Here is a 14047-nt window from a genome sequence, read left to right as displayed (position 1 = left end):
TTTGCTAAAAAAACTTACAATATATGCTTGTCCTTTAAAAATCCAAGGTTCATCTTTGGATTTCTTTTTACTAACAGTAAATGTAGGATTTGATATACTGACATTAAGGAAAGGAATATCAATGTCACCAGAGTATGAAATAGAAATTTTGAACACATCATTTTCTAATGAAAATATAAGGTAAGTTTAAACAATATTGGCAATTACAGTATTGTCTAACTCACTAAAAGCTTGCATTAAGTTTAGTAATAAAAAAACTATAACAAAAACAAATTTATTGAAAATTTTTTTGCCAAAATATCTTGGTTAAAAGAAATAAGGGCAGAAATTTGAAAACTATCCCAATCACCAAACATTTAATCAGGTCACTTTTTTCATTTAAAAAATAATCCATAATTAAAAAAAAAATTCAAATGAACTTCTTAAAGTAATTATGAAAAAGTATACAAAGATAGTTACTTAACACAAAATAAAAAGTGCTTATTTTTTTCAGTAAGCAAAGTTCGAATGTTGGTAGATGTAAAATGCTGGATCTAGTTCAGCCCATTATTAACCATATGCCCAACTACTAACACATAGATAAGTAAAGTGATTAAAACTTTTTAAAAAATTCTTGCTAATGTTAGTCTAAGCCCTTTTTGACCATATGTTTACCTGTTAAGCTAGATTTAAAATCAACCTAAAAAAGTCCTCACATGCCTCACCCATTTTCAACAGTATGACCAAACATCAGTACATTGTCAAATTTCAACCATCTAATAATTGTGGCAGAACTTATAAGCAATGATCTCACAACCCTTAAATAACTATTAAGCTATGGTAAAAACTTAAAACATAAAATTGAAAAAAAATTCAAAAAATTTCTGTTTCATAAGAAATTGTAAGAGTTATATATGAGAAATTTATTAGAAAAATAAAGAAAAGGGTTTTGCATTCACCTTAGAGCTAAAAGCCATTGTAAAGAATATAAAGATGCAAGTGTGTGCACAACAAATTAAGATGGAGATGTTTACCATACAGTGGTGTTAGCATTCGTGTACATGATAGGATAAGATAGAGCTAAGTAAATTTTAAGTAAAATTAGTGAAAAGAAAAGAGACAATGTGAAATGTTATTTAATGTAAACATCATACCATTCATTTTAAGCTCTATAAAAATTGGATCACAATCTACTAAGTAGTTAGCAAAAAATGATTTATGATCTGCTCAAGTAATGAATCCTTTATAATGTGCAAATAGTTTTACATCTCTATAATAGTTTTATAGTCTTATATCCAGCTATTAATGCACCATTACACTCAGGACTACTTTAAACAGATACTGCTTCAGTGCCAGCAGCTCCTGAAATAATCAAAACTCCTTGTGGATATAAAATAACAATTTTATCCCATCTTCCACCAACATGACCAAATATCTTGCATCATAGCTTTTTTCAGTATATGTCTGTAATCAATAAACTACATATATATTCACTACATCATATACACCAGAAGCTGAGTTTAGATTTATTTTAGATAAAAATATTTGTGCGCTATTTTCAATGAATAAATAATATCTATTATTCTTATCTATAGATAAAGTTGGTTGATTTGCAATATTGAATTGTAGCATCCATACCACAAAGAGTTCTATGAAAAATGTGAGAATATCTTTCAAGTAACTTAATTTTGTAGTCAATTCTCTATCAATTTGATATAGATATCAAGCATTAGTGATTTTAATATCACCAATAATTTCTGTTAAAACTTTCCATTTTTTTATATAGCAAAGTTTTTATTGCTCTGTTAAGTAAACTTTTGGAAAATAAAAAGTTAAAGTTAAAAGTAATCTTATCAACATCTATACTTTTCATTTGTTACTGTACTAGTTTGATCTGTAACAATGAATCCATGAGGTTTCTTCCAAGCCCTTTTACATAATCTTCTATACTTGATAATTGACTTATCTTGACTAACATGATTAGAATAGATGAACTTTTTTCCTTTTGTGTCTTGCAGAAATAGACAAAGTTTTCATTCTGACCTATGGTTTGTGTGCTGATTATTATTATTATTATTATTATTATTATTATTGTTATTATTATTATTATTATTATTATTATTATTATTATTATTATTATTATTATTACTATTATTATTATTACTATTATTATTACTATTATTATTATTACTATTATTATTATTATTATTATTATTACTATTATTATTATTATTATTATTATTACTATTATTATTATTATTATTATTATTATTATTATTATTATTATTATTATTATTATTATTATTATTATTATTATTATTATTATTATTATTATTATTATTATTATTATTATTATTATTATTATTATTATTATTATTATTATTATTATTATTATTATTATTATTATTATTATTCTTGTTGAGTTTAATTATGTGTTTACTAAAACTAACCTATTTTTATATTTTAGTTATATATTATTATATGAAGAATAAAACCCTCTATGTTGGCTTAGAATTATTAATAGACTATTGAATTAATTATACTACAATTTATTCTTCATATTTTAATGGATAAATATCTAAGACCCGAACGATTTGACAGCAATCACAATTCTGCATCAGCTTCCAAAGAATGGTTACACTAGTTTAGAACTTTTACAAACTTCATGAAAACTAACATGTAAATAATAAAATATAAAACAAACAAAAGATAAATTAGATGTCCCTATTAACTATTTATCTCCTACTGTGTTTGACTATATTGCTGACATTGAATCGTTTGATGACGCTATAGAAATCTTGGAAAACTTATTTGTAAAACCTAAAAATGAATTATTTTCCAGACATCAGTTAGCTTCACGTAAACAATTATCTGGAGAATCTATTGATGAGTTTTTGAAGGCCTTATGTACACTCAGTAAAGATTGCAACTTTAAATAGGTTTCTGGTTCAGAACATTGTGAAGAATATATTTGTGATTCATTTATAAGTGGTCTAAGCTCTTATCATATTCACCAACGACTACTAGAAAACTCTACTCTTAAACTTACTGAGGCCTATAATCAAGCTCGATCATTGGAAAATGCCCAAAGAAATAACAAAATGTATTCACATGCAGAGTGTAGTAATGTCGCAACAATTAATTAACATTCTAAATGTATTACTGAGATTGCTTCAGTTTCTACTAAGCCTAGTGGACTTTGTTATTTCTGTGGAAGTAAACTTCACCCTTGACAATCATGTCCTGCCAGAGACGCAGAATGTAACAATTGTGGTATGAAAGGACATTTCAAGAAAGTATGCAAATCATCAAAGAACTTTCTCACGTTTGCTGCTGCTATTTTCCATGCACCAAATTTAGCCTCTATTACTTGCTCTTCTATCAACTCACTCAACTCTATTGTTCATATCTTTATTGCCAGGGTCAAGGTAAGAGCTCTTCTTGACACTGGAAGCTCTGACACATTTATAAGCAAATCATTATGTGACCTTTTAAAACTTAATACACTCCCTTCTAATAAAAGAGTTTCCATGGCTGATCCTTCCTTATCTTGTCAAGTTATAGGTAAAGTTTCAACTAACTTCACTTTATTTGGTATGAAATACTCTAATATTAACTTTTTGGTTATACTCAACTCTTGTGAACAAATCATACTTAGTAGAGATTTCCTGCAGTTACACTAAAGTCTTAATACCAATTATGGTGGAAAAAAAAGACTCTTTAGAAATCTGTTCTCTGAATAGTATTACAATGAAAGCTAGCACTCTTTTCCCTTTTCTATCTCCAGAATGTAAACCGATTGCTTCACCTTCTAGACAATACAATTCAGAGAACAAATCATTCATTGAACAAGAAGCTAAAAAACTTTTGGAACTAGATATAATTGAACCCAGTAACTCTCCTTGGCGATCACAAATAGTTGTTACCAAGAATGAGAGACATAAAAAACACATGGTCATTGATTACTCACAAACAATAAATCGCTTTACACTACTTGATGCTTATCCTTTACCTAACATCAATGAATTAGTTAACTCTGTTGCAAAATATACATTATTTAGCACATTCGACTTAAAAAGTGCTTATCACCAAATACCTCTCCTAGAAAGTGGCAAGTATTATACTGCCTTTGAGTCCAATGGACATCTTTTCCAATTTAAGAGAATTCCTTTTGGCCTCACTAATGCTGTTGCACAATTTCAAAGAATCATGGATAAGTTTATTCAAGAAAACAAATTAGAAGACACCTTTGTATATCTAGATAACTTGCTTGTATGTGGTACATCTAAAAATAACCATGATTCCAATTTAGAAAAATTTCTTTAAGCTTCTAAGAAAACAATGTTTACTTTCAATGAAGAAAAGTCTATATTGTCTACTTCGAGTATAATCTTCCTAGGTTTTATTATAAAAAATGGCTCTTTTTCTCCTGATCCAGATCGTTTAAAGTCATTAATTGATAGCCTGCTCCTACTGATAGTGCTTCTCTTCGTCGAGTCATTGGTATGTTCTCATACTACTCTCAATATATCAAACATTTTTCTGACAAGATTCTCCTTTATCTCTAGCATCTACCTTTCCACTGTCAACTGAAGCTATTAAAGATTTCAATGAAATGAAAGAATTAATCTCTCAATCAGCTCTACAAGCTATTGATGAAAGCATACCATTTGAGGTGGAAACAGATGCCTCCGATTTTGCCATAGCTGCTTCCCTTAATCAGGCTGGAAGACCAGTTGCATTCTTTTTTCGCAAACTTTCACCTACTGAAAGAAAACATTCTTCTGTTGAGAAGGAAGCTTATGCTATTGTTGAATCACTCTGAAAATGGAAACACAACCTTGTTGGTCGGCATTTTACTCTAGTCACTGACTAGCGCTCTGTCTCTTTCATGTTTGACACAAAATAAGAGTGGAAAGATTAAGAATGACAAGATTTTGAGATGGAGGATAGAACTTTCTTCATACAGCTATGATATAGTTTATCGCTCTGGACGTAACAATTTTGTTGCTAATGCCCTCTCTAGATCTTGTTGCTCTATGACTATAAACCAACCCTCTCTTAAAGAACTACATGAATCTCTTTGCCACCCTGGAATCACCAGAATGTATCATTTTATAAAATCTAAAAATCTGCCTTTTTCAAATGATGATGTAAAAAAACCATTTCTTATCGTCAAATTTGTGCTGAAATAAAACCTAAATACTATGTAAGCAATTCTTACCACACTTTAATAAAAGCTTCTCAACCTTTTGAGCGACTAAGTATGGATTTTAAAGGACCTATTCCGTCTTCATCTAGCAATAAATATTTTTTAAAAGTTGTTGATGAGTATTAAAGATTTCCCTTTGTATTTCCTTATCATGATATCTCTTCTTCAACTGTAATTAAATGTTTAACTCAACTTTTCACTTTATTTGGTATGCCAGCTTACATACATTCAGATTGAGGCACTTGCTTCATGTCTACAGAGCTCCACAATTTTCTTAACTCTCGAGGTGTCAACCTAAGTATAACTACTCCTTATAATCCTCAGGGCAATGGTCAGTGTGAAAGATACAATGAACTGAAAATATGTTTTACCCGATGTCCTTCATTCAATGTGTTCCTTACTTTGCACTTCTACTAATGCTACACCTCACGAACGATTATTCGGATTCAGTCAACGTTCTTCTAATGGGCACTCTGTTCCTACATGGTTAACTAACTCGAGTCCTGTATTGCTTAAAAGGCATGTTCGACACTGCAAATACGAACCTCTTGTTGAAAAGATTGAGCTTTTAGAGGCTAATAGTAAATATTCTCATTTAAGAATGCCTGATGGGCGTGAGACCATTGTTGCTACAAGACATCTCGCACCAATGGCTGAGGAAATCAGTGATAATGATGGAAATAATAACTACAAAGATAACTCCAATGAATCTGATACAATCCCTTCACCTGAGTCTCTCCATTCCAAAAGATCTCAAATCTACAAAGATAACTCCAATGAATCTGATACAATCCCTTCATCTGAGCCTCTCCATCCGAAAAGATCTCAAAACTTTTCTACTTCCTCTCCAACAAATCGTAAAGGAATTTCTATTGAAGAATCAATCCAATTGTTCAGGAAGATCCCGCAATCCTCCTAAATATTTAAATGACTATATTTGAACTATTTGAACTTATTTACTTACTTTGTTTACTTAGTACAGAAGAATGTGCTGATTCTTATTATTATTATCATTATTCTTGTTGAGTTTAATTATGTGTATACTAAAACTAACCTGTTTGTATATTTTAGTTACATATCATTATATGAAGAATAAAGCCCTCTATGTTGGCTTAGAATTATTAACAGACTATTGAATTAATTACACTACAGTTTGTCTTGGAAGTTTGAAATTATTCTGTGCCAGGTAGATGCAATCCACAATGTTGTCTTCCACGAGTGTAACTAGCCTCACATTTATTCTGTTTTTATGACAATACATCATCAGAAACGACAAAGTTTTCATTTTCTGATGATAACTCTCTAGGACCTGGAACATCTGAAACAGATAAACCAGTTTGTACGATTGCTTTATTGTTATTGAAAAATTTTTTTATCGTTTCCTATGATAACTTTTCTTCAAAGGCTTTCTTTACAATGCAATACTCTGGCTGAAAATTTTTTTTTCAAAAAACCACAAGTCTATTAAAATCAAGCCATTCTGGGTTGATAAGTAGATGGAGAAAAAGAACTGTCTTATTGCATCCAGATTTACCAACAGTTAGACCTCTAATGCTTCTAGGTAATAATGAATTATTTCGTTGTTTCTTTAGTTCCGTAATATAGCTTAAATTTCATTTTATATGTAGATAAAATAGTAAAGTTTACATAAAATGAGATACAAGTCGGTGGAGTTGTGTAAGATAACAACCCATTATCTGAGATTGAGATTATAAAAGTAGCTAAATACCTGCTTATAAAAAACTTTGGAGATGTATTTCTATGAAATACGTTACTTAAAAAGCCTAAAAAAGTAGAGTGTGGTGTTTTTAATTCATACTGTAGTGAAAATGTTGAAACATGAGGTAGTTCGTTATAAAAAGCAAAAAGGAAAGTATTAATTTGATAGCTATGGTTTACCACCTGCTAGCAAGCTTCAAAAGTACATAAACTATCCAATATATCATAACACATATGAAATTTTACATGTTGATCAGGTATTTTTTGACATTTATTTATGACTTATTTAAAAAAAGATGAGTAAAGAAATGAATATGCTGTATAAATGATCAGCAAAATTATATCGTGCTAATGAATATATTTGCACCAGAATTTGATTTACAGCATGAATTCTCAAAAGAAAATAACTATAAACCTAGTAATTGGAATCATAGTTATGAGACAAAAAAAAAAGTTAAAACAATACAACTAAAAAATTTTAGTTGAGAAGAAGTTACAATTGCGTGTTTATATGAGAGATGAGTGTCTGGCTAAATTAGATGATTATTTATCTTGCAGAGTCTATGAATAATCTGATTGAGACTATTACAGAAGGAAAAATTTTTTTTAAACGAAGGATATTAAAAGAAGTAAAAAAGCTAATAATAAGTCTTGTCCTTCTATCCCTGGTTAATAGACTTATAGTTATCCCTGGTGAATAGATTTAATATATCTAACATCAATTATTTGTTGGATTACGAATAATACGCTATAAAGGTATTATTCGTGATCCAACATGATGGAAATAGATGCAGATGCATTATTAATACAATGGGTAAAGTGTAGAGGTATTAATATTACTATGGGTAAAATACAATTGGAGCATAAAGCTTAGAAGATGAATACTTTTGCAAAGTTTTACACGATTAAATAATTTATATGTAAAACTTTTGCAAAAGTTTACACGATTAAATAACTTATATGTATAATAAAAGCTATGGAGTCTGGGGAAATTGGTCAGTTGTATTTCTAAAAAAAATGGGCAAGAAGAATAGAAATACTGAAACAAGAAAGAGCATCTGAAGGGGAAAAATAGAAAGAAGAAAAAATGAAAGAGAATGAGAGGAAAAAGTGGAAAATAAATGTAAGCAAAAAATCAAGAAACAGAAACGGTATGATGATTCAGACTCTTCGCACCGTTTCATCCATTCACCGGGATTCAATTTGAATAAACGAGTCTGATTCAGACTCATCTAAGCTAGGGATGATGAGCTTAGGGATTCTAACTGGCATAAAGATTCTTAGATGAAGATAAAATTACTCTAGAAAAGGATGTCTTTGTAATTGTAGAGTAAAAAGGAAGTCATTTTCCAGGATAAAATAGTGCAAGTTGTAGCTAATGGCTATGAAATAGCCACAATGGTTTAAAGCGAAGTTTCTTCTTATCGATGGCCAGATAAAGAAGATAAACTTGTATATATAAGGAACAAATACAAAAGATAATCCACCATACGAAACCTGTGTTCTCGACGTGGGTTATACCTTATACCAGAAATGAACGCTTATTCATCATTTCATTAGAAATAAAATGTTGTTTGTGTTGCATTACTTCAAAAAAATTCAATATTTTTTTGCAATTTTATATACACTGAAATAAAATAAAAATATTATCACTGCTTTCATTTTTCTCCCATTGAACATATAGTTAACTACTAAAGCCAAGTACGGTCAAATACTGAAAAAAAACATTTTTAGACGGTCGATTTCTAAAATAAAATCAAAAACTATTGTAATAGCTTATTGTTATGATTCATTGTACTTAGGTTGCAACAATTGAGTATGAAACTTTAAATTATGCCCTAGAGAATTCCGAAAAATATATATATATTTTATAACTACCTAAATGCAAAGAGAGATAAAAATAGAAATATATAACCATAATAGAAATACAGTCGTCTTGATTTTAAAAGCTATTTCGGCAGTATGACACCTATGGCAAAAATGATTAGAAAACTTCACGGATCTGGAGATGTGGTGGTATGGCTGAAAAAAGTGAAACTATTCGGAGAGCTACAAAAGATAAGCGATCTTTCTTTAATAAATCCGTTATTTCTCGAAAGAAGTGCATTCGCCTTGTGTAAACAACTTAGCGCCAGCAAGAAAACCTCCACCGTGGATATTGAAAAAACTTTATTGGATGCGTTTGCAATGAATAGTTTTGAAGCCTACGAGCTGTCTAGGGATCAGAGATGGAGCAAAGGCAAATCCGTCGATGCTTACATGGCCAGTTTGCGTCAACTTGTTAGGCCGGCGAAAGTTGAAAATGAAGAATTACAGAAACGAGCGTTTATAACTAGATTGCCAGGTAAAATTTCATAGCAGCTACGAGCGCAAATAAAAATATTTGGGATCAATTGGCAGGATGTGATAACCCACCTAAGAGTGCTTATGTCGAAACCAACGAAAGAGGAATGAGTTTCACCAACGATCTTTAGAATCAATAAAAACGTTAATAGTAACCGTACATGGATGGCTAAAAAGTGTGCAGAACGAAAGTCATAAAATTAAAATAAAATAAACATCGTGTTAAAGTGGGTTCCGTCCTCTAAAAACAAAGCTGATGCATTGACAAGAGTTCCAAAGATCTGGTCAAATGAACTTTCACGTAAAGGTGTTAAAGAACTGTGTGGGTTGAATGTTGCAGATAAAATTCGTAAATGCCACTCAAAGCATCATTTTGGCTTTAATCAGACGATGCTTACAATTCAATGAATAACTCCGCATGCAACCAGAAAAGATGTCGAAGAATGTGTGCGCTTTAATTGTCAGTGTAATTCAATTGATCCAGCACCAATGAAAGCGGGAACACGGAGTGCTAGATGTTCCTGATACTATCTATCGTATTGCCTGTGATGTCACTTAATATAAATGTCACCATTCCTAACAATGACTGACTGTTGTCCGAGTCGATTTGTAGTGTGGAGAAAAATGCCTCGCGAAGGTATCAAAAGTGTACTAACTCAATTGGATTCAATATTTTAGGAGCATTGCCCACCACGAGAACTATGGATGGACAATGTAGCGGTGTTTAGATCGAATGAGCTTTCGATATTTACTGAGAAATGGTATGTACTAAAAATCTATAGATGTACATATAGGTCAATAGGAAATGGGAATGTGGAGCGTAACCATCGCGCAGTAAAATGTACAGCGCCGAGGGCACAGGTATGTTCTTTGCAAGCAGTATTTTGGTATAATTCAACACCAGTATTTTGGTATAATTCAACACCAGTATTTTGGTATAATTCAGCACAAACGATTGGAACGCAAGACTGCACCTGCTTCTAAAAATTTTAAGTACGAATGGTGTCTACCACTTATCTACGTATTACGTATCTACATATCAACGCAGTTTACAAAAAAACGACAGAATTGGAGAGCAAGTTTACGTTCGTCCCGTTGACTCAAGGTGCACCTCATTTTGGAAAACTGGCAATCTAACTAACATAATCACAAAAAACAAATATGAGAAAAGTTCCTACATCAGATTTAAATAAAAAGAAAGAAGTTTAGGTATAGGTTTTTTTACGGTCAGGGACGAAGAGATCGAAGAGGCAGATGTTAACAATGATGAAGAAGATAGCAGTAAAAGAAAGAAGATAACAGTATAGGAGATGATGTGTTACGAGTGATCAGACGGTCTACCAGAGAAAGAAGAATGCCAATGTAGTTAACTGACTATTTAACTTAAGAACTTTATTTTTTTTATGGGGATGTTTTAATAGCTTATTGTTATATTTCATAGTACTTATGTCGCAACAAATGCGTAAGAAATTTTATATTACACCTTTGAGAGTTCCAAAAAATGTATATAAATTGTACAACTACGTAAAAGCAAAGAGAAAAAAAAAAGAAATATCTAACCATTATAGAAACATAGTCATCTTGATTTTACAAAAACATAAAAAGATAGTTCTTTGTAAAATATTGCTTAACAGTATACTAGAAGATATATGTTTAGTTGTTAGAACTATTAAGACTATATAATAGGCAAACAATCTTAAAGATATGACAATCATATAGAATTTTTCTCTTAACAGATCAATTACTGGTACACTTACCTCAGTAAGTATACCAGCAATTGACCTCTTAAGAGAAAAATGGAATCATAAAAAAAAAAAAAAAAAAATGGAATCATAAAAATAAAAAAAATAAATAAAATGCGGAAATACATCACTGCTAATTCAACTTATAAATTTTTAAACGTTGTGAATGATCATGTTTAAGAATATAATAGTATTATTCCTTCGTTGATAAACTTGACACTAGTTGAAGCTTATTCTTAAGAACAATTAAAACAGTGTAGAAGTTTTCATTGTGTGAAATGAAAATGATATTAAAAGTTCTGTTTCTTATTACGAGATATATATAGAATAGAAAAAATTTTGAAGAAAAAACAAATTCTTAAAGTCTCATGGAAAACTAATTAAGACTTGTTTGACATACCACGCTAATGATGAATAATATGTTGTTTAACAAAAAGTAATATTTCTCATTTGTACTAAATTTAGCTCTTAAAGTCACCGTGTGAAGCATTATCACATTTTATTAAATTTTCTAAAAGTTTTCCGCACCACTCTCTAAGTGCAATTTCAACATATCCGTCTCTTATAACCATCTTTTTTCACATACACTAGTCATGCCACATTCTTTACAATTATCTTAATTTACCATGCTTACATATACTATTCTTATCACCTTTTTTAGTATAACTCTAAGTTTAAGGTGAATGCAAAAAGGTCTTGTATTATCACTTAAATGTTTAAATTTGATAATGTGTTTATGGTTGGGCATACATTTGAGAATAGATAAGGCATGAGAGAATTTTCTTTGGTTAACTTATAGCTTAATAGTTAAACATGTGGTCAATTTAGCGGTTAAAAATTTTAAAAAGTCCAAGTATAGATTAGCCCTGTAATCTATGGTTGGACTTTTCAAAGTTTTTAACCGCTAAATTGACCATGTGTTATTGGTTGAGCATATGGTTAAAAATGGGCCAGGTCCCGCTTTTTACAACTACTTATGTTATATATGTAACCAATTACATATTTTTTTATTATTCAAAGAAAATATCTCATCAATATAAATCAAGATCAGCAGAATACTCAGGCAGTTTAATCAAAGAAAAACATGTTGATTTGAGAAACCAATGTACAGAAAAGCTGGAAAAATCTAGACATTCTGAATAAATGAGCTTAGAAAAAAACATAATATTAACATTCTTTTATACACAATCATGCTTACATTAAGATTATGTTTTCAATAAATGAAAAAGTTTTTTAAATGAACAGGATAATCTCTTTCCATCATGTATAAAATTTTTTTTAGTGATTAGAGTTTGTAGGGATAGTGTTAACGGTTATGAATCCCCATAAAACCTTTTTCTTAAGCAAGCATTTTTACTAATTTAAATTTAAGAAAATGCTTTGAAATTGTAAAAACATACCGAAGGAAAGTTCATTAATAAGAAATGATGGATCTCTATTCTTTTCCGCTAGCAATTTAGGTATCTGTAATGCCTTATTGATTGCATGTTGAGTTGTTTTTTGAAGAAGACATTTCATTACTATACTAAGATCAGCAGTAAACCCTACTGGTAGCTTTATAACGAAACCAGCCTTGGTTAATGTTATGTTTACCAGCTCCTCTTTTGTTCCAGGTTCTATTGTATGATCACATTCATGTAACACTTTTCTAACATTAGTTTCAATGAAGATGTTAATACCTTAAAAAAAAACAACAAAGTTGAAGGCTTATATATAAGTGAAATAAAAACAAGAAACAAAAGTATAAAATTTGAAAGATATAAAAGTTTGTTAAAAATATTTACAAAAAAATCCATCTCATGCATTAAAATTGTGATTGCTAGAAATTAACTTTTCAGTATTCTCTTAGACAAACAAATTTTTCAAGATTATTTAGAAGAAGACTTGTTCATTTACATGTGACTGTGCCGCCTGACCCAGAAAAATTTTCTGATGCTGATGATGAGGCTGGATTACAATAAACTTTTCTTGCATGTTTTGCGAAAAGAGGGTAAAAGTTGGCCATCACTCTTCACCATTCCGTGATCTTTCTGTTTCTGGATCTTCTTCCTCATCAAATATGGAAATGATGTTGATAGAATAAGGGGTTCGGATCCTTTAGCCAATTTGTGAGCTCATAAAATCTTAAGTAATATTATATCATTTCATTTCCTTTAAGACACGGCCTTTAGTGTTTAGATCCAGCATGTGTGCAGTTGAATACTTAACCAACTCTAGTCTCAGATTTGGATAATGGAAAAAAAGATTTTCAAGAATATTTTTTGCTAGTTATTTGCAGCCTTGGTTTGAATCATTGGCTTTGGTGATCATTCAATGGATTCTTAACAAAGAAGGAATTATTTGATGAATTGTTGGCTCTTTCTGCCCCTATAAAACTTTACAGGACAGAAATTTACACCGATATGAAATCCTATGTGAGCCCCTTATAAAGTTTTTAGGCCCACTAAAAATCTTTAAGTTGTAAATTGTCATTGATGAAATGTGTTGTGAGAGACATATAGGCATCATTGTACCTACTTGTCCATATATCAGTTGTGAATGCTATGCTACCAAGTCTTTTAAATGACTTTTTCATCACTTGTTGATTGACATCTTGAACATACAAGGAAGTATATAAATGTCATACAAGAAAGGTAGTTTCTATCTGGAATATGTTGTACTTGGCTAGACCGTCATTTTTAGATCCATCATGTCATAAGCCTTCCAAATCCTCTCCCTTCAGCTGTATTAAAGAAAGATCATCCTTAGATGAAATTCTATGAGGATGATCTTCCTTTAATACAGCTAAATTCTGTCATTTAAAATTCAAAACGTATTTGATTTGGATCACTGAGTTCCTAAAGAGTCGGTTTTAGGAATGATGCCTTGATTGTTGATTGATTAGACTTAATGTGCTAGTAGAAACTTCACCACTTTGCTGAAGTTTCTACTAGCACATTACTGGATGCAGTTTATGATCACTCTTGGGAAGTTTTTTTAACAATTAATTTGTTGAACTTCTGGGTAACGGTATGAGTGAAGACTTTCTAGATGACTGAATAGTTTTGTAAAT

The 14047-nt window shown here is 30.5% G+C and overlaps 1 protein-coding gene across 1 annotated transcript in view; it reads right to left on the bottom strand.

The window, feature by feature from the left end:
• LOC145193136 (uncharacterized) overlaps positions 1 to 14047 on the bottom strand; it is a 39637-nt gene that overhangs the window by 15181 nt on the left and 10409 nt on the right. The window contains exons 8-9 of the mRNA XM_090073109.1: positions 12396 to 12674; positions 19 to 164 (exon numbers count right to left, since the gene is read on the bottom strand). Of these exons, the coding sequence (XP_089929235.1) occupies positions 19 to 164; positions 12396 to 12674 (425 nt within the window). The remainder of the gene's footprint in view (positions 1 to 18; positions 165 to 12395; positions 12675 to 14047) is intronic.

Source organism: Hydra viridissima, unplaced genomic scaffold (assembly GCF_058129835.1).
Source record: "Hydra viridissima isolate aposymbiotic clone 2 unplaced genomic scaffold, HvirCarnegie_v1 scaffold_15, whole genome shotgun sequence".
Classification (NCBI taxonomy): Eukaryota; Metazoa; Cnidaria; class Hydrozoa; order Anthoathecata; family Hydridae; genus Hydra; species Hydra viridissima.
Note: the sequence above shows the minus strand (reverse complement) of the source record. Positions and strands in the feature narration are given on the sequence as shown.